We start from the raw sequence: 20,365 nt of genomic DNA on the forward strand, positions 1-20,365 counted from the left end.
ACTGGTTGAGGTCACCCAGCACTTGGGCTGGAGTCCTTAGCGGCCTCTGGGTTGGGAGGCATGCCAGGGCTGGGGAGCAGGGGTTGCTGGCAGCTGGCCTCGGCTTCCCCAGAGAGGCCCCGAACCCACGCCAACCCAGACAATGACCCTTTGATTTGCACAGCCCAGGCCAGGGTGCCCAGGCCATGGCGGGGGTCAGTTCTTGGACAAGGTCACACTGTCCAGCCCCCGCACCCCCTTGGTAAGAACACAGGGTCCCGTCCCTGCCCTGTTCCCTGACCCGGGGAGAATCCCCAGAGACTCCCAGAGGCCAAGGTCAGGTCGAGACAGCTAGGGGTACTCCTTTGGTGCCTAGCCTAGCCCTCAGCCACTGTAAGGGGACACGGGTCAGGCTGGGCAGGTAAGGCTGAGGAAAGGGTCTGGGTGTTGCTCTGGCTGGTGACAGGTCTCATGCATGCAGACACAGGTCTTCAGTTTCCACACGTGATGAGGGAGCAGATGTAGTAATGGGGGGGGGGTGCTGAGGCCTAGGCAGCACCAGGAGACACCCAGTTGCTTTTATTTTTCTTACAGCATGTGTTCACCGCTCTTTGCAGTTATATATTGATTTGTTTGTCTATGCTTTTTTTCATCCTATGGCATCTATGAGCCATGAGCTCTGTGAGGATGGTGCTGCCTGCCTTTGTCCCTGTGAGCCCAAGAGATGATCATTAATTATTTCTTAGAAGCATGGAAAGCGAGTCTCCAGAGCCAGCGTGGACTTCAAGGTGCCCTGACAACCCTGGAGGTCCCCAGGATAGGTTGATCAGCATCACAATAGGAATGGTTCTGACTGCACTGAGGCCCCAGCGGACCCAGAGCCTCCCAGGCCCACACCAATGTCATCACAGTTGTAATCCGGAACGGGTGCTTCCTGGAAAACCCTGACTTCCAGAGCGGTGGGGTGCCAGGGCCTTCAGTAACCCTCATAAACCAATAAATTCTTGATGCTGTGACCTGGAGACACATCTGCAAAAGTGTGGGGGCTGCGGGTGTGGCTCCTAGGTTGTGAGGCAAGGGCCAGGCACACAGTGGGTGCTTTGGGTGTGTTGGCTCATATTATTGCTCTTCTCAGTGTTGTTGTTGGGACTATTGTTTTTCTGGGTCTCCCTGCCACATGCCTCTGCCTCAGTCTCCCTCCCAGCCCCCCAGCCATGCACCCACTTGCTCACACTGGGCTGAGCCCAGTGGCTCCAGTGGCCGGGTGGCCTGGTGGGTGGTCTGCAGGTGTGAGCAGGGAGCTGGCTTGGGCTGAGGTTTGGGGGCTGGCAAGGCCTGGAGGACTGGCTGTGGGTCCAGGCCGCACTGGGCCACGAAGGTGACCCCATGCAAACAGGTTCACAGACACACATTCTGGAGGGCCACCCGCTGCTCACAGCCCCGGCACAAGACACCCATCCCAGCTTGCCACTGGGGACCCAAGCGCCAATCCCATGTGACGACGTATGGAGACACCCACTCCCCAGTTCCACCCAAGACAGCCACAATTCGGTCCCCAGGTCCCAGCTCCAGCCGCACCTTCCTGGATAAATTCCCCCGTGGCTCCCAGACTGGACCCCGCCCCCACCCCCAGCTGCCACCCCGGGGTCGCCAGGCCCAGCCCCTGCACACATCTCTCGGCGCAGACACTGCCTCCAGCCCCGCCGTTCGAGCGCCCCGCCCCGGCCCGGCCCCGCCCGGAGTCAGCGGGACCTTTATAGGGAGCGCCTGGCCGCCGCGCGCTGGGAAGTCCGTGTTGCTCGCCCTCCCAGCCGCCAGCCCGCCCGCCCGCCGCCACCGCCGTCTCAGCCACCGCCATGCGTCCCGGGGCGCCGGGGCCACTGTGGCCACTGCCCTGGGGGGCCCTGGCTTGGACTGTGGGCTTCGTGGGCTGCGTGAGCTCGGGGGACCCTGCGCCCGGTGAGTGGGGGTGCAGGAAGGGGCGGGCGGGGGAGTGGGCCACCCACGTGGGCCCGCACGGAATGCGGCCCGAGGGAGATGCTGGGGGGCGCGGCGGTGGCGGCTGTGGGCGGAGAGGCGGTGGCCAGTGCGGTTGGCGCTGGGAGGGCCTGGAGGGGGGTCAGCAGGAGGTCAGCAGAGCAGACTTCTCTCTCCCTCATTTATTATCAGTAATAGTAACCCTAATGGCGGCTGACCTTTATTGAGCACTTAGTGTCTACGCTTCAGTTCCTTGAATCCACACAACAGCCAACTAGTTGGGTAGTCATCATCCCTGATTTTCAGGTGGGGAGACTGAGGCTCAGGGTCACCCAGCCTGTAAGTGGCAAAGCCATGATTCAAACTGGGACCATCTGGGCCCGGATGCAGGGCCCAGATGGCTGGACCCTGGGACGCTGGTGGGGGCCTCAATCATCCCGGATCTGGCACGGGCAGGCTAGAGGCTTGGAATGTCACACCTACCCCTTGGTGGGGGGCACTGGGCAAGTGACATCCCACTCCCTGCCTCAGTTTCCCCTTTTACAAAATGGGCGCCGTGGGGCTGGGTTCCCAGAGTTTGCCCCTGGAAGGTGCTCAGCCAGTGCCTGGGAGCCACTGAGAGCCTGGAGATGGGGCCATAGCCATTTCTGCCCCCATTTATGGGGGATACTGAGGGCCATCTGCCCCACCTCCAGCCCAGCAACCCCAACCCCGTGCCGAGAGCAGAGCCCCCTCCCCGAAGGCCGTGTCCCCGGGGAGACAGTGAGCTCATGCAAGGAGAATGTTCCCAAGTTGGAGTGAGTAAGAGGCGGGCCAGGCGAGGGGGGGCTGCAGGCGAGGGGGGCTCCGGGGCCCTCGGGTGCTGTCTAGACAGAGGGCAGAGGCGTGAGAGGCGGCTCCTGGGGCTACTGACCCTGCTGGCCAGTCCCTGGGTTTGCCTGGGTGGGCGGGATGCCAGGCACTGGCTGAGGGGACCTGGATGAAAGGAGGAGGAGTTTTGGGGGATGGGCCGGGATTGGCAGTGGAGCTCAAAGAGGAGGCGGCATTCTCCAAGTCATCCGGAGCTGGGATGGGGGCATCTGTGCATCCTTCTGACCCTCCTTCCCGGGCTGCAGGCAGTTCACCCTCTCTAAAATGACTGAGCACCAGCTGTGTGCAGCCCCGAGGGCCAGGAGCTGGGCAAAGCTCAAGGCTTGAGTGTCCTGTCCGGAGTGGCCAGGCGGGAGAGTGCAGGTAGGCACCTCCTGCTCCCCTAGGAACTGCTCTCTCCTCCATCGGCAGGTGGTGTCTGCTGGCTCCAGCAGGGCCGAGAGGCCACCTGCAGCCTGGTGCTGCAGACAGATGTGACCCAGGAGGAGTGCTGTGCCTCTGGCAGCGTGGACACCGCCTGGTCCAACTTCACCTACCCGGGGAACAAGATCAGCCTGCTGGGATTCCTCGGCCTCGTGCACTGCGTGCCCTGCAGAGGTGAGACCCTGGCATCAGCACGGGCTAGGGGAGGTGGGTTCCTGTGGCTCCGAACCGGCAAAACCAATCGCTGGGGTGGAAGGTGGAAGGACAGGTGCTCCCCATCACGGGAGAATGTGGGTGAGGTTGAACCTTCTCATACAGGAAGTTTTAGAGGGGGACCTAGCCTCAGAGGGCAATTTTGGAGACTTACAGGATAGGTGGCCTCTCTGAGTTTCTGTGGGCTGAGGAAGGAGCTCCAAGAATTTGGTTTCCAACCTCTAGGATGGCCCTTTGCACTTGTCCCCACCTCTAGCCCACCTGGTGGAGGAGTACTCGATTCACACCTCACTCCTGGGAAGGTGGATTTTCCTGACTGAATCCAGGGGTCTGTGGTGGGGACATGTGTAACAAGCATGTGCCTTCTGGACCATGTTCTGAGAAATGCTGCCTCCCCTAGCAGACTGAGAACTCCCTGCTTCCTCAGACTAGGAGCTCCTTGAGAGCAGAATGAATGCGTCAAAAAATATTGTCTGCTGTGGAGGAGGGTTTGGGGGGCCCTGAGCCTGCAGGGGTCCAGAGGGGGTCATTGGGGCATGAGCTGAAGTAGGTGGGCATTGGAGTTGGGGTGTTGAGGGATGTTTAGGAGTTTGCTCGCCAGAGAAGGTACTGGGGGAAGAGCATCAACAGAAACCGTGGAATTGGGTGGGGGCTGAGCAGGGGGCATGGAGGGGGCCAGAGCTCTGTCCTGTAGACCTGAAGGCTGACTGGGATGTGGTTAATCCCACGATGGGCCTGGTGGTGCGGTCCTTACCTCACTGCTACGTGCCCCAGCTCCCATCAGACCCCTGTCTGGCTTTGGGTAGGATAACAGACTTCAGAAAGTGCCTGGGCTGGGCACAAGATGCCCAGGACACCCCCCCAACCTCATCTGGCCCTACTGGCCCCCCCACTTCCGTTCCTGCTTGCTTGAGGCCCAGGCGAGCGTTTCCAGATGTGGGTGTGGGCGGGCAGCGTGGGAGGGCCCAGGTGCGGCCCACATGCCCAGGCAGGGGCAACATGGGGGGGTCGGGGCACTGTGCAGCCAGCGATGCTGGCCGTCGTCCCCTCATTTCTCCCTCAGCGCCCCACTGTGAGGTGGGTTTCCCCATCACCCCCACATTGCACATGGAGGCAACTGCGGCTGGGGTGCAAACCGAGCAGCCTATTTTCACAGTCCACATTCCCACCGCAAACAGAACTGGGGGCTCCGTCCTGAGCTCCCATTCTGTAGGAGCACCCCCTGCACACAGCGCTTACAGGACCTCAATTTCTGCATCTACATTCTGAATGGGGGCGGGAACCCCAGGCTTTCCTTTGCCTGGCCTCAGTTTCCTCACCTGGGAAATGGGTCTCGGGAAGGGAGACCCCTGGTTCCGAGGGAGCTCTGGCTGTGGGAGGCCGCCTCCGCAGCAAATGCTTTCGGGCCGGTGGCCCAATGGCTGGCGCCCCGCCTCACTGACGCCTCCTCCAGGGAGGTCCTGGCAGCCGCGCTGCCGTCCTCCCAGACCCGCGCCTGGACGGGGCGGAGCCCCCAGCTGACGCAGCCGGGCCCCCCGCTGGCTTTCCCAGAAACGCGCGTAAATCAGGGAACAGACGTCAGCCCGAGCGGGGTGGCCCAGCGCGGAGGGGGAGCGGGATTAGGGGTTGGGGAGCGAGAAGCTGCCCCTGGACCCCCAGACTCCGGACAGAGCCCCCTGCCCCCTTCATACTGAGCCTCCACCCCTAGGACTCCGGGTCCACCCTCGCACCCCAACAGACCCCATGCCCCGTCCCACAACCGCGGACGGACCCCGACCGTGGACGGCGCCCCAACTCCGGGGGGTCGGAGCGCGGCGGGGCTCGAGGAGCGCTCCGCGCCCCCGCCCACACGGCGTGTCGTGTGCCGGCAGATTCGTGCGAAGGCGTGGAGTGCGGCCCGGGCAAGGCGTGCCGCATGCTGGAAGGCCGCCCCCGCTGCGAGTGCGCCCCCGACTGCACGGGGCTCCCCGCGCGCCTGCAGGTCTGCGGCTCAGACGGCGCCACCTATCGGGACGAGTGCGAGCTGCGCGCCGCGCGCTGCCGAGGCCACCCGGACCTGCGCGTCATGTACCTAGGCCGCTGCCGCAGTGCGTGGGGGCTGCGGGGCGGGGCCTGATGGGATCTGGTGGGCGGGGCCTGGTGGAGGCGGGGGTCTGCTGGGGCCTGGTGGGGCGGGGCCTGTTGTGGGCGGGGCCTGCGGGGCGGGGCTTGTGGGTGAACTCAGAGGAGGCTGGAATTTTGGGGGTCCGTTTAACTGGAGGTGAGGCCCCAGCGCCGGGGTCCTGGAGAGGTTCGCGCCCTGATGGCCCTGCTCACCCCACAGAGTCGTGCGCGCACGTGGTGTGCCCGCGGCCGCAGTCATGTGTGGTGGACCAGACAGGCAGCGCGCACTGCGTGGTGTGCCGGTCTGCTCCCTGCCCGGTGCCCTCCAGCCCGGGCCAGGAGCTTTGCGGCAACAACAACGTCACCTACATCTCCTCGTGCCACCTCCGCCAGGCCACCTGCTTCCTGGGCCGCTCCATCGGCGTGCGCCACCCGGGCGGCTGCACAGGTGCGCGCGGGGCAGGTGCTCAGCGACCCGGGGCCTCGGAGGGCATAGGGCTGTCCCGGGGCGGAGGAGGTCTGGCAGGGTCTAGCCCCAACCCCTGCTTCTGGCCCCCCGCCCAATTTCTCTCTCTTGCAGGCAACCCCCAGTTGTCAGATGCCGAGTCAGACCACGAAGAGGAGAACTTTGTGTGAGCGCCGGCGGGGCGGGCCTGGGCCTGGCGTTTGAGGCCTCCCCCGTTTTATTTATTGCCACAGCAGAGTCTAATTTATGTCCCACGGACACTTTGCCCCGGAGGCCCCCCGGCTCGGCATCTTGGAGGGAGGCTTGGGGGCAGGTCTCAGAGCCAGGGCATTGAGCCTCGGCTTTAGGCCACTTTTCCAGGAGGCCCCAGCCCTCCCCAGGCGCCCTCCTACCCAGGCCCACCCCATACTTCTGTTCCCAGTGCTCCCTCGGGGGCCCTAGGTTAATTACCTACACCTCGGTGGACCACGAGGGCTGGGAACTCATTTTTGAAGAGCTGCTCCCTGCCCCAGCCCCAGGACTTGTAGGACTGGCCTTGGGCTCAGCCATGGCGGGGGGCCACCCCCACAGCCTGAGCCATGAAGATGAGTCTGGGACCAGACAGCCCCAGACATCTGGCCACCACCAGCCCAATTCCACATTCTCACCTTCCACACTGCCTCAGTTTCCCCATTGCATCCAGCCGAGGCCCCTGTGATGGGTAACAAACAGTCAATGCCTCCTGACGCAGGCCTGGGGCTTTGCTGAAGAAATCCACCAGCGCCTCCATGACCACCGTGTGCAAAGTGGCCGTGGTATCAGGTGGTGCCTCCAGGATCAGAGCAGGGCCACTGTGTCAGCAGGGCGACTGCACTTAGGGTGGGATCCAGAGGGGGCCATGAGCCCCTCTTTACCCCTGGCCCAGGGTGTGGTGCCACACAGGGGCTCAATGATGCCTGTGCATGTCACTGAGCTGGGTCCAAGCAGCAGCCCTTAGTGACCGCTGCCCTGCCCACAGAGCAGGGGTCCAGAGAGGGTGCCACGAGGCTAACCCAGGCCAGAGCCCTAGACCCAGCTCCCGCCAGGTGGCCTTGGGGTCTGCAACACCAGCCACTCAATCAAGACCAAAACTCCATATGGCCTCCTGTGCCTTCATGTAGACCAGAGGCCCAGACCAGAAATGGGGGTTGAAGTCTCATGGGGAAGGAGCAAGGGCTGTGGGGAACTGTGTTGCTCATCCTTCTTCAGTCCCCCAGAAGTGCCTTACCTGTGATGTCTAGAAAGTGGCCTTGGAGTTGGGGGCTTGCCTAAGCCCCCAACAAGGCACCCCCCTACCCTGGGGTCCTGCCTCACCAAAGAAATAAAGGCTATAAAAAGCCACTTTGGGGTGTCCTGACCCCAGTTTGCCTCCTCTCTCTGAACCTCTGTGCCGTCTCCTTTTGGCTACAGGGGTCCTAGATCAGGGCTTGGAGTGGTGGGGGTTCTGGAAGCATGAGGGGAAGCACAGGTGTATGGCTTGGGGTGGCCACTGCCCCCTCTCTGGGCCTCAGTGTCCCCCTGGGCAGTGGGCAGGAAGCAGCTGGAGGGAGGGGAGAAAGGAGGGGAAGAGGCCTCTGTGGGGTCAAGGTGGCTTGGAGCAGCCCCAAGGAGCCAGCTGGTCCAGGACTCAGAAATGGAGGTTAGCATTAAAGGATGAGGTGTGTGGGTAACGGTAGTAATGATATTAATAACCCTGTAGTCGTAACACTAGCTGGCTTACCGTGTGCTGAGTGCTGTTCTAAGCACTTTTCGCAAGACAAGGAGGCCACCTGGAGATTCCATATTGGGGGCAGAGATCCCACCTGGTGTCCTGGCGGCCCCCCCACCCCACAGGGATAATGAGGAAATTCCCTACCCTTTCCTGGCCTCAGGTTCCTGTCTGTGCTCTGGTGCAGTTAGTTGGCTGGAGGGGGTGGAACAGCAGGTGCAAAGGCCAGGAGGCCACCAAGTGCCTCAAGAGCCGGCCAGAGTGCGGGGTATTAGGTTGTTAGGTGCCGTCGAGTCCGTTCCGACTCAGCGACCCGATGTATAACAGAATGAAATGCCCTGCCCGGCCATCCTCACAATTGTTGTTACACTTGAGCCACTGTGTCAACCCATCTCCTTGGGGGTCTTCCTCTTTTCCACTGACCCTCTACCAGGCATGAAGTCTTTCTCAAGGGACTGGTCCTTCCTGGTAACATGTCCAAAGTACGCAAGACCAAGTCTAGCCATCCTCATTTCCAGGGAGCACAATGGCTGTACTTCTTCCAAGACAGATTTGTTCCTTCTTCTGGCAGTCCGTGGTATATTCAATATTTTTCGACAACACCACAATTCAAAGGCATCAATTCTTCAGTCTTCCTTATTCATTGTCCAGCTTTCACATGCATGTGATTCGGCTGAAGATACCATGGATTGGGTCAGGCACGTCTTAGTCCTCTAGGTGACATCTTTGCTTTTTAACACTTTAAAGTATTAGATACAAACAAACAAACCCAGTGCCATCGAGTCAATTCCGACTCATAGCGACCCTACAGGACAGAGTAGAACTGCCTCATAGAGTTTCCACGGAGCGCCTGGCAGATTCGAACTGCCAACCCTTTGGTTAGCAGCTGTAGCACTTAACCACTATGCCACCAGGGTTTCCAAAGTATTAGGTAGGGATAGGTAAATCCAGGAAGATGGAGAGGGTGGGGAGGGGCCTGGGTCCATACAGGCCTGATGGTCCCTATGGCCGGGGTCTGGGAGCTCCGGGCTTGTGAGGGAAATGTCACCTAAAACAGCACGGACCCCTCCCTGAGGTTGTTGGGAGGATGGGCAGGAGGTCAAGGTGGAGGAGGGCTGGAAAGGAGGCAGGTGAGGAGGGGAAGGGATGCTTAATGCCCCCAGGTCATGAGGGAAGGGAGTGGTAGAGGAATGGGGTGGGCCCTGGAGTCCACAGCAGGAGTGGCTGGCCCCTTCGAAGCTGGTTACTCAGTTAACACTTTATTCCATTCCATTTGGCACTATTCATTGTTTGGAACTGATCCCCCCTTCCCCAAAGGCTTCACAGGCCTTGGGTCCCCATGGACCCCCTGCCCCAGCCATAGAATATTCCAGGCTGGGAGCTGATGTACTATTCTGCCATTTCACTTGGATAGCCAGCGAGGCTGTGGTTCAGGCAGTACCTGAAAGGGGCCCAGGGGGCACAGGTGGGGTGCTGTGGTAGGGCCACTAAGGTCCTGCAGAACGAACCACACCCCAGATCCAGGTCACGAAGGCAGACACCTGTGTGTACACGTCGGGGTACTTGGGATCGCCGCACCAGAAGCCCGAGAAGGAGACGAGGCCATGGGCCCTGCTTTTACACACCAGGGGCCCCCCGGAGTCTGCCTGGGGGTGGAGGGAAAGGCAAGATCAGGGGCCCCTTTCTGGGCTCAGTTTCCTTGAAGGAGCTTCTACTTGTAAATCTGATCATGACCCTCCCTGCCTCAAACCCCTTTCATGGCTCCCTAGTGCTTTTAAGGCAAAGACTAAACTCCTCACCTTGGCCTTCAAGGCTCTAAGGATCCGGCCCCTTACTGCTTCTCTACTTCCTCTACCCTTGCTCATTCACTTTGAGCCAGGCCAGCACAGCTGTTCCTGGGCCAAGCCAAACTGGTTTTAGCCTCCAGGTATTTGCATATCCTTGAGGCATGTTACTGCCCCCTACTGGACGGTGCTTGTATAACGCTGTAAGGCTGCTGTGCTTTGTGCAGTGCAGGGCCTGAACACGCGTACTGGGCAGTCCTGTCACCCTCCGTCTCTCTGCATGTCAGTCCTGCCCTCAGATCTCCTAGAGGCTCCTTCAAGTCTCAGCTCAAAATCGCTCACCTCACAGAGGCCCCTGTGTCCCGAACCACTGCACTCTCCTACCTGGAACAGAAGGCCCCTCCGGCTGAGTTTCTCTCTGGATGCCAAGGCCAGGGCGGCTGTTTCAGTTCATAGAGTCTTAGGAGCGGCTGCTTTCCCGAGACCTGTTACTGCCCCCTGCTGGACGGTGCTCGTATAACTCTACGGGGCAGCCCTACTTTGTGCAGTGCGGGACCTGCTCGCGCGCACACCACAGCCCCGCAACCCACTGCAACTCCCTACCTTTCTCGGACCTCAGCTTCTCCCTCTAGCCACAGGCGGGATCAGTTCTCAAGGCCTGCCCTGACCCTCTCAGTGGGTCTGGGTTTCCCCTTACGGTAAGCGGAAGTGGTGGCGAGCGAGCACCTCACCGTGCAGAAGCCGCGCCTCTGGCGGTCCCCACTGTGGGTGCAGAGCATGGCAGGGCTCAGCTGGCCGCTCCAGGAGCTGTTGCAGGCGTCCAGACCCAGCACGCGGACCTCGACCTCCATCAGCCCAGGAGGCGCGTCCTGGAAGTCCGACGTGAAACCCCAGCCGGCCACCCGGCACCTCGCCTCAGCCTTGGGTAGCCCGGCACCCCTCCGCGGCAGCTTCAGAAGCCCCACGTCGCTGCCCAGGACCGCCGAGCCGTTCAACTGCAGGGAGAAGCCTCAGTTTAGCTCTCTCCTCCAGCCCTACTGCTGCTCCTGCCTCAGTTTACCTATCTGTGACACTTGGTCTCTTCCATCCTGATAGAAGGCATCACCAAACTCAGTCGGAAGACCCTGCTCCTTTTGCCCCTCCCCCTCTCAGGCTTCACCCCTTGGACCCAGCCTCTGGCCTTCCCAGGCCTCTGGGTCTCCAATCTCACCTCCTCAGCTATGCAAAGGATCTTGCTGATCTCCACCTCCCCCCCTGCACTAAACCCTCCTGTGGCTCCCCATTGCTCTCGGAATAAAACTTAACGCCAACGATTCAAGTGCCCTGAGGGCCCTCTAGCTTCAGCCTTCCCTTCCAGCCAGAATGAATTGACTGGTGCTCCTTGGGACCCCTCTACTCACACTGTACCCCTGCCTGGAACTCCTACTCAGCCTTCAGTTCTCAGCTTAGATATCACCTCCTCCAGGAAGCCCTCCCAGACTCCCAGGCTGGGACAGCCAATTCCTCTGTGCTCTCCCATGGGCCCCTGTCAAGGCTGGTTTACCTGGCTGCAATCCGGTTAAACTGGGGGCTTTATGAATGCCAGCATGTGGCCTACTTGTCCACAGTGCCCTGCACACAGTGTGAGACCAGTCAGTGGTTGTGGAATGGGTGGTCGGGACGCTAGTTTTGGTAGTCACTACATGACCTTGGGCACATCTTTGGCCCCAAACCTCAGTTTTTCAATCTGTACAATGGGTTGCACAAACCACCACAGTAGGTCCCTGGCTTTGGGGTTTCACAGACGAGTAGATGAAGATGGAACAGGGCCCTTGGGCACAGGAGGACTTGGACTTCTGGAATAGTGGGAGCTGTGGAGGGTTCTAGGCAGAAGAGGGATGTCACCTGACTCAGGTGTTCACTGCATCATTCCTGCTGTTTGTAAAACGTAAGTCAGGCATCCTGGGTGGCCAGGGATTGGCCAGATCTATGTCTGGTGCCCAACAGCCCCCACCCCGCAGGCTCACCTTCAGGAGACAGATGTCATTGGCATGAGAGGATAGCTGGTAGTCTGGGTGTCTGAAGGCCTCCTTGATGCTGAACACCTGCTGTGTGGGCTCGGGGATTCTAAGGTCATGGGCCCCCAGCACCACCAGGCCGTCAACGGGGTCCCTGTGGGGAGGGAGGCAGGGTAAGATTGGTGTGAGGGCTGCCTGTCATAGGGCTCAGTGTCCCCATCTGCAAATTGGGGGGGGGGCAGCAGTCCATTTCATCCTCAGGCCAGCCCCATGCAATACTGACATCTGTTACCATTCCCACCTCCATTATAATATGAGCAAAATTGCAACATTAATTTTGATAATTATTACGTTCCTTACCACTGCTACCTCCATCTAACGCAATAGTCACAATATTAGTCTAATGAATGGACTTATCATGCTTGTTACCATTTTCCCCTCATTACAGTATTAATGACAATAGTTCCAATATTATTACAAAAATATGCTTCTTGTTGTTGTTAGGTGCTCTTGAGCCTACTCCGACTCCTAGCGACCCCATGTGGCAGAGTAGAACTGTCTTTTTCCCTGTGGAGCTGGGGAGTGGGTTGGAATTGCCTACCTTTCGGTTAGTGGCCGAGTGATTAACCATTGTGCCACCAGGGCTCCTTAAAAATATGCTTAAGATGAATATCATACTTGGCATATTTATTTCTATTCCCACCTCAATTATAGTATTAATGCCGATAGTTGTAATATTGTTATTAAAATAAATTTAGAACAAATATAGTAACTACTGGCCTCACTGGGTGGTGTGAACGGTTAAGCACTGGACCTACTAGCCAAAAGTTTGGCAGTTCAAACCCACCCAGAGGTGCCCTGGAAGAAACGCCTGCCAATCTGCTTCTGAAAGTCCACAGATTTGGAAACCTTATGGAGCAGTTCTACTTCGCACACACGGGGTCGCCAGGAGTTGGAACGAACAAGCCTGTCTTGGAAGAAGTACAGACAGAATGCTCTTTAGAAGTGAGGATGGCGCAACTTGGTCTCACATACTTTGGACATGTTATCAGGAGGGATCAGGCCCTGGAGAAGGACATCGTGCTTGGTAAAGTACAAGGTCAGTGAAAAAGAGGAAGACCCTCAACAAGGTGGATCGACACAGTGGCTGCAACAATGGGCTCAACGATTTTGAGGATGGTGCAGGACTGGGCAGTGTGTCATTCTGTTGTACACGGGGTTGCTATGAGTCAGGTCCAACTCAATGGCACCTAACAACAACAAATTTCCACTTCAATTACAGTATCAACCATAGTTGCAATAAAATTATTATAAAAATATACTTAGAACAAATACAATACTTATTATCTCAGTTATACTATTAACGACAATAATGGCAATACTAACACTAACAGAATTATAAGCACCGAATAAATATTATAATAATTAGAACATGTCATTCTTTTCAGCACAGCCTCATTGTTGCTTCTCCCTGTGCTTGTCCGGCCCTCCCTTCTCTCCTGTTTTCTCTCTACCACCCCGTGAGTCCAGCCCCATGGATCCCCTCCTGTGTGAGCCCCCAAGGGTGAGGGGTGGGGTCAGCCCTGTCCCATCCTGTGCTCCCAGCACCCACTGGCTGGAGTCGAGCCTCACTCATAGGCATGCCCCCCCATGCAATGCATCCATGTGCCCTGGGGCTGGCCAGGTGGGCTCACCTGTTGCTGAAGCAGTGAGCAGCCGATACCACCCACTGGGCGCGAAGCAGGAAGCCCCCACAGTGGTGCTGGCCTTCGAAGCGCACAGACGCCATGTAGGGCCGGGAATGCGGGGCCACCTCATGGCCCCCAATGATGTGGGCCCCCCAGGAGCCTGCGGGGGCAGGACAGTGTCAGGGGCAGTGGGGAAAAAGCTAACGGGGAGGCCTTGGCACAGGACTCAGGCAGGAGCTGGGGTTCAGAAGGAAAGAGAGGCAGAGACAGACTCAGGACAGAGAGACACAGAGACATAAAGAGAAAGACAGAGAGACACACACAGAGAAGTGGAGAAAGACACAGAGACAAAGAGAGACCCAGAGATATGGAGAGATGCAGAGAAACACAGGCAGACAGACAGAGTCAGAGAGTGAGCTGGAGACCAGGAGGCTAGACAAACCCCTTGAGTGTGTGGGGAGGGGGCTCTGGACTCCAGAAAACCTGGGCCTTGCTCACCGTGGCTGGGCCTCCCTCCTCCACAGCTGAGTGCTGAGAAGGCAGCCAAGGAGAGTCTAAGTGGCTGGAGGAGGGAGGGGTCCAAGGTTGCTGGGGGTCACCTGGGTGGTTCCAGGTAGGGGCCCTGGGGTGCCTGCCTGCATGGGAGTCCCAGGGCGCCTGGGGAGGGGCCCTGGGCGAAGGCCCTGGAGTGCCAGGTGTAGGACTTCCAGGCTACCTGGTGTTATCTAGGAGGTGCTGGGTGGGAGCCCCCAGATGAGGGTCAGAGGTGGGCCTAGCTATGGGTCCTGGGGTGGAGGTATGGGGGGGTCCTCACCAGGGAGCCTCAGGAGCACCATCAAGGTGGCCTCAGCCATGGTCAGCAGCAGGCAGTCCCAGCCCCCCACCTCAGGCGCCATGGCCTGTCACCAGCAGAGTCTTCCTCAGAGGTCTGCAGGCAGAGGCCACCACCCCCTCCCAACGGTTCGGAAGGGGGCAAAAACGGGGCTGTGGTCTGTGGTCGGCTGTCAGGCTTTTGAAGCACCGCCCAGTTCACAGGCGAGGGTTTGTGGGAACCCAAGGATCCTGGCTGTCTAGGGTCAACCTGGATGGTAATAGTAATAGTATGTGGGGGCCTGAACAGGGACGGCGTGGGGGGAGAGCTGGGTCTCGGGAAGTCACTTAATCTCTTGTTCCTTGGTTTCCCAGCATCTGCCCCACTGCACAGTGCCCGGCACACAGTCGGTGCTCAATAACTACATAGCTGTCTTCTGGGATTGCAGGGGTTGGCTTTCCATCTGCTTGGGACCCAGCCCTGGGTGAGCCTCAGCTCCTCCAACTGCAGCTCCAGAACTGACCTCAGGGCAGTGGGGACAATGAGGGACCAGCTATGATTATCGCTGCTTTGTCGGATTTATTGAGAGCTGACTGTATACCAGTCCTGGACTGGATCCCTGGCCCCCCACCGTGATGCTAGCATTCTGTGGGGGCCAGGAGGCACCCAGAGTCAGACAAAACACAGAGGGTGGTGGACACAGGCTGTGCCTCGTTCTTTCCACCTGGGAAATGGGGATTTTACTGTGGCCACAGGTTAAATGAGATGCTGCTTACGTGGCGCATGGCAGGCATCTGGGCACACAGTCGCCATTGCCACCATGGCTATGTGGCTGGCAGGGGCAGGCTGGCCAGTGCTGAGCGGCCATCTCTGGGGTAACAGCCTTGCTCACAGCCCTGAAGCGTTTGCCAGTTCCTGTGGTGTAAATATTCCCACTGTTGCCAACTTCAGTTTACCAACATGAAGCTGCTGAACCAGGAGGTAAGGAAGGTGGGCAAGAGTACATACAGGCAGCCAGCTCCCTTGGGCCAGTCCTAGAAGCTGCCCTGTGCCTCTGGCTCTTGTTACCATGGGAACACTGGGTCTGCGAGCCCTCGGCAGTGACCTAGTGTGGAGATCAGAGAAGGCTCCTGGAGGAAGCAGCTTCTAACTTGACCCTAGGGAGCTAGTGGAGGAGAGAGGGGAGGGCATTCTGCACAGGGGCCGAGCAGGTGCATACACCTGCCTAGAGGTGGGCAAGCCGGACACTCTGCGTTCAGGGCTGAAGTGCAGACTCTGATGGCCCGCAGGCTCAAAGGTCACTGGGGGCCTTGAATGGGGGCTGAGGGGCACAGGCATCTCCTGTGGACACAGGGAGCCACAGGAGGGCATGGAGGAGGGAGGGAGTGGCCAGACGGCAGTGAGGCTCTGAGGAAACAAGGGGGCACCACATGGCTTGGAAAGGCTTTATTTAGTGTTCGAGACCCTGTCCCCCGTTAACAGTGCTGCAGGACATCTCTGATTCAGGACACGAAGGTGGAGATGCGGGTGTAGACATCAGGGAGGTGGGGGTCCCCACACAGGGTGGAGGAGAAGGACGCCAGGCCATGCAGCTGGCCTTGGCAGAGAAGGGGGCCGCCGGAGTCAACCTGCACAGTGGGCAACTGTCGCTGAGATGTGGGGCCCCGGCAGACTGCCCCCCACCCAGGCCGGGGCTCAGGCCAGCCGGGCTCACCCAGCACACACCCCAGAGGTCCCTGGAGTGAGCCGAGGAGCAGAGCATGTCACGTGTGAGGGTCCCTCCCCACGATGCATTGCAGGCACCCCGCGCCTCGATGACCACAGCTGTCTCCATCAGTGCTGCCTGATGGGTCCTCGCTGCCTGTGGTGTCACCCCAGCCTATCACCTGGCCCCGCGTGCCTGGGTGCAGAGCACAGTTCCAGCCAGGCAAGGGCATGCGGCAGACAGAGCTGGTGAACTGAGCCAAGGTATTGAGCTGAGGTAAGGGAGGAGGGATGGGATGGCAGAGATCCAGAGAGGGACAGAGACAGAGAGAGAGGAGAGACATGGTGGAGAGGCAGGGATGGGAGAGACAGGGAGAGACGGGGAGAGAGGAGTGACATGGGGGAGAGACAGGGATGGGAGAGACAGGGAGAGAGGAGAGACATGGGGGAGAGGCAGGGATGGGAGAGACAGGGAGAGACGGGGAGAGAGGAGTGACATGGGGGAGAGACAGGGATGGGAGAGGCAGGGAGAGAGGAGAGACATGGGGGAGAGGCAGGGATGGGAGAGACAGGGAGAGAGGAGAGACATGGGGGAGAGGCAGGGATGGGAGAGACAGGGAGAGACGGGGAGAGAGGAGTGACATGGGGGAGAGGCAGGGATGGGAGAGACAGGGAGAGACAGGGAGAGACAGGGAGAGAGGAGTGACATGGGGGAGAGACAGGGATGGGAGAGACAGGGAGAGAAGAGAGACATGGGGGAGAGGCAGGGATGGGAGAGACAGGGAGAGACGGGGAGAGAGGAGTGACATGGGGGAGAGGCAGGGATGGGAGAGACAGGGAGAGAGGAGAGACATGGGGGAGAGGCAGGGATGGGAGAGACAGGGAGAGACAGGGAGAGACAGGGAGAGAGGAGTGACATGGGGGAGAGGCAGGGATGGGAGAGACAGGGAGAGAGGAGAGACATGGGGGAGAGGCAGGGATGGGAGAGACAGGGAGAGAGGAGAGACATGGGGGAGAGGCAGGGATGAGAGAGACGGGGAGAGAGACAGAGAAAGGAAATAATAACAGCAGTAGCAGTAATAGTAGCAACGTTAGCACAGTTTTAACACATACGCGCCCTCCCTGTGCACCAGGCTTTCTCCTGGGCTCCCTCTCTACCTCCCTCCACCCTGGGCTGCCCCCCCCATTCCACTCGCCTCGGCCACCTTGAGGAGCTGGAGGTCATGGGTGTCAAGCTGGGGATTGTAGAGTGGGTAGGGCACGGCCCTTTCAATGGTGAACACCTGCCAGGTAGGCTCTGCCTGTCTGCAGGCTGTGGGGCCCCAGGACCACCCAGAAGGCACTGAGGTTCCCACTGCAGGAGGCACAAGAGAGAGTGCTGTGGCTGGAGCACCCCAACCTGCAGCCCGCCCTCGGGTGGCCCCAGCCACTCACCTGGGCACCTCACAGTGTGCGGCTGTCAGCACCCAGCATGGCTGCACCAGCACCGCCCCGTGGATGTGCTTTTTGTCCCGCTGCAGGGATGCCATGAAGGGCTGGGAGTGGGGCACTACTTCATGGCCCCCCACGATCCTGCTGCTGTTGTGCAGGGAGCCTGTGGGAGCTGAGCGGAGTAAGGCTGCGAGGGGCCTGTGACCGCCTTTGCCACATGCCGGCCATGTTCTAAGTGACTGTATCTCCTGTGCTGCTGGAAAAGATGACCACAAACTTGGTGCCTTAAAATGACACAAATTTATCATTTCACAGTTCTGGGGCAGAAGTCCTAAGGGGTCTCATGGGGCTGAAGTCGAGGTGTCAGCTGGTTCCTTCCGGAGGTCCTAGGGGAGAATCATCTCCCGCCTTTTCCAGCTTATAGATCCCTTCTGTTCCTTGGCCCGTGGCCCCTTCCTGAGTCTTCAGAGCCAGCAGAGAACATCTTCCAGTCTCTATCTCTCTGCTTCCATCCTCACATCTCCTCCTCTGACTCTGGCCCACCTCCCTCCCTCTGATGAGGACCCTGTGATCACATGGGCCACCTGGGTGTCCAGGATCGTCTCCTGTCTTAAGACCCTTCACTTCAGCCATCTGTGAGGAACTATGTCCACAGGTCCCAGGGACCAGGGCAGGGACATCCCTTAGTCCTCATAGCAACCTGATGATGTTGGTATTGTTTTTTTTCTCCATGTTACTGAGGGGTAAACTTAGGCACAGAGAGGTTGGTGTCTTGGCCAAGGTCACACAGTGAGGGAGGTTGGGGCTGGGGCTGCAGCCTCAGACCAGCTCCCATCACCGCCGTGGGGGTTGGTTCCACCCAGATCCAGCCGATTTCCTTCCGTCTTGGTGAGCAGTTGTGAAACTCCACAAATAACTGTTCCTCGTTGTCCCAGATAACCACACTCCAAATAACCGTTCTTCTTTGTCCCAAGTAATGACACTCCCTGCAGCCCTGAGGGATGGGTGGGCTGGGGGGTGGTCAGCATTTCCATTTGCTAAACTGAGGTCCAGAGACCTAGTACATTGGGGGCCACACGGCAGAGAGTCACAAACCCAGAACTGCCAGACTGCAAACCTGGAAGAGTCCTTTGGTGAGGGTTTGAATGCCTTCTCTCTCCTCAGATATGGGTCAGTGCAGACTCAACAACAACGACAACGATGCTGATGATGACAATAATAATAGCCCCTGTTATGGCTTGAATCGTGTCCCCCAAAAGATATATCAAGTACCCTTCAGCCAAAGATTAGACAGGCCCATAAATTAAGCAATAATACATGTAGCTCAACTATGTATATGAGATTAAATGGGCACACCAGCCCAAGGGCAAGGACCAGAAGGCAGGGGGGGACAGGAAAGCTGGACAAATGGAAATGGGGAACCCAAGGTCAAGAATGGGAGAGTGTTGATAAGTTGTAGGGTTGACAACCAACGTCACAAAACAATATGTGTAAAAATAGTTTAATGAGAAATGAATTTGCTCTGTAAACCCTCATCTAAAGCACCAAATAAAATAAATATATATGTATCAAAGTCCTAACCCCTGAGAGCTGTGAATGTGACCTTGTTAAATTAACATGAGATCACACCAGAGTGGGGTGGGTCCCAATCCCATCTGAGTGGTGTCCTTATGAAAGAGAAGAGACACACAGAGGGAAGATTGCCATGTGACCAGGGAGGCAGACCAGGCGTGATGCACCTACAAGCCCAGGAATGCCAGGGAATGCCGCTGTCACCAGCAGCCAGGAGAGGGGCATGGGACAGAACTCTCACTCAGAGGCCTCAGGAGGTTTCAACGAAACTGCCACATTGGTTTTGGACATCCAGCCCCAGAACTGTGAGACAACACATTTCTGTTCTCGGAAGTCACCCGATTTATGGTACTTGGGTACAGCAGCCACAGGAAATTAATACAGCTCCATTTTTTAAACACTTACTTTTGTTACTGATTTGTCGAGCTCTTTATATATTGAGGGGATTAACTCTTGGTCATATTAGCTTCTTTTAATGTCAACGATCCAGAGGGAGGACACAGCTTCCCCCCCCCCCCCAAGTAATGAGTTCAGATTCAGGCTGGACAAGCCAGATCTGGGTGGCCCCATCAGACCTCGGGTGGTCCCCTTCCCCTCACCTGCGAAGACTGGGGCTCCCAGGACCATGCGGTAGGTCAGGAGGACAGCAGGGATCAGGGCTGTCAGCATGCTGCCGCACAAGGCACAGGAATGCGGCTCAGGGTTAGGAAGCTGCAGGGGTGGGGGGGGGATACATTCCCTCCTGCATCTGGCTTGCCTCTTCCTGGCCTCTTTTAGGGGCTCATGAAATTTAAAGTTACGGCACAAGTGCTTCTCAGTGGGGCCAGCCTTGGAGGGGGCACAAGGGGCCAAGCAGGCATAGGAGACGGCTGAGTCAGTGTTCATTGCCAGCCTGGAGTAGGGCATGCAGTTGGTGCTTATGTGCCACCTGGGGCAGGGTATGCAGTCAGTGCCCACGGCCTGATCCAAAGCGGGTATGCAGACATCACTCAGCCTGAAGTGGGGTATGCAGTCAGTGCGCAGTAGATGCATAGCCCAGAGCAGGGTAAGCAGTTGGTGCTGTGAAGGGCTTTAGGGAAGGGGCTAAGGTTTTCAGTCAGGCACTGAGGGGGCCCAATAGCAATGGAGAAGATGGGAGGGAGGTGTTCCCATTGTTTTCCAAATTGCTTGCAGGGAGCAGCAGAGAGAAGAGAGGAAGTTGGCCAAGCTGCAGGGCACTGGGGAGCCATAGAAAGTGTTTGAGCAGAGGCAGGCCAGGCAGTGGGGAGAGGAGGCTGAGAGACGGGAGCTGCAGGGATGGAGGATGGGATGTGGGACAAGGTATGAGCTGGAGCCAGGGCTAGGGGGAAGTGAGGAGGTCCCTGGCTGGGGTATAGGAGAAAAGTGGGGTTGGGGGCCGGTCAGGGGCCCCGAGGATGTCCAGGGGCAGCTTGAGTTGGGAGGTAGTCTGGGGGCAGGACGGGGGTGGGCAGGGACAACAGCGTCTCCAAGAGATGAGCAAAAATGTCCAAGGAGTTGGAAGGAGAAGGGGGCGTCGCCATGGAAACCACGGATGCAAGTGGTCCAGGAAGGGGCGGGGCCAGCACCACGCAAGAGGCGGGGCCGCAGGGCAGCGGCTGCT

The 20,365-nt window shown here is 58.6% G+C and overlaps 2 protein-coding genes across 2 annotated transcripts; one reads left to right on the forward strand and one right to left on the reverse strand.

The window, feature by feature from the left end:
* Window positions 1-1,808: 1,808 nt before the first annotated feature.
* On the forward strand, window positions 1,809-6,320 carry FSTL3 (follistatin like 3). Its single transcript, XM_003422539.4, has 5 exons — window positions 1,809-1,938; window positions 3,238-3,423; window positions 5,334-5,549; window positions 5,786-6,013; window positions 6,146-6,320. The coding sequence occupies exons 1-5, from the start codon at window positions 1,836-1,838 to the stop codon at window positions 6,199-6,201; spliced, it is 789 nt and encodes a 262-aa protein (XP_003422587.1). The 5' UTR covers window positions 1,809-1,835; the 3' UTR covers window positions 6,202-6,320.
* A 2,136-nt stretch (window positions 6,321-8,456) lies between these two features.
* PRSS57 (serine protease 57) lies at window positions 8,457-14,122 on the reverse strand. Its single transcript, XM_010601871.3, has 5 exons — window positions 14,041-14,122; window positions 13,233-13,386; window positions 11,548-11,692; window positions 10,273-10,536; window positions 8,457-9,403 (listed from the first exon to the last, which is right to left on the reverse strand). The coding sequence occupies exons 1-5, from the start codon at window positions 14,120-14,122 to the stop codon at window positions 9,245-9,247; spliced, it is 804 nt and encodes a 267-aa protein (XP_010600173.1). The 3' UTR covers window positions 8,457-9,244.
* Between the last annotated feature and the right edge of the window lie 6,243 nt (window positions 14,123-20,365).

The sequence above is a fragment of the Loxodonta africana genome, chromosome 3 (assembly GCF_030014295.1).
Source record: "Loxodonta africana isolate mLoxAfr1 chromosome 3, mLoxAfr1.hap2, whole genome shotgun sequence".
Taxonomy (NCBI): Eukaryota; Metazoa; Chordata; class Mammalia; order Proboscidea; family Elephantidae; genus Loxodonta; species Loxodonta africana.

Excerpts from the sequence above, each read along its gene's own strand:
- FSTL3 (XM_003422539.4), top strand. The coding sequence starts at position 1,836 with ATGCGTCCCGGGGCGCCGGGGCCACTGTGGCCACTGCCCTGGGGGGCC. Across the intron at positions 5,550-5,785 it reads GTACCTAGGCCGCTGCCGCA|AGTCGTGCGCGCACGTGGTG; the intron begins GTGCGTGGGGGC and ends CTCACCCCACAG. Across the intron at positions 6,014-6,145 it reads CCACCCGGGCGGCTGCACAG|GCAACCCCCAGTTGTCAGAT; the intron begins GTGCGCGCGGGG and ends TCTCTCTTGCAG.
- PRSS57 (XM_010601871.3), bottom strand. The coding sequence starts at position 14,122 with ATGGCGCCTGAGGTGGGGGGCTGGGACTGCCTGCTGCTGACCATGGCT. Across the intron at positions 13,387-14,040 it reads GGTGCTCCTGAGGCTCCCTG|GCTCCTGGGGGGCCCACATC; the intron begins GTGAGGACCCCC and ends CTGCCCCCGCAG. Across the intron at positions 9,404-10,272 it reads AGAGGCGCGGCTTCTGCACG|GCAGACTCCGGGGGGCCCCT; the intron begins GTGAGGTGCTCG and ends CTCCACCCCCAG.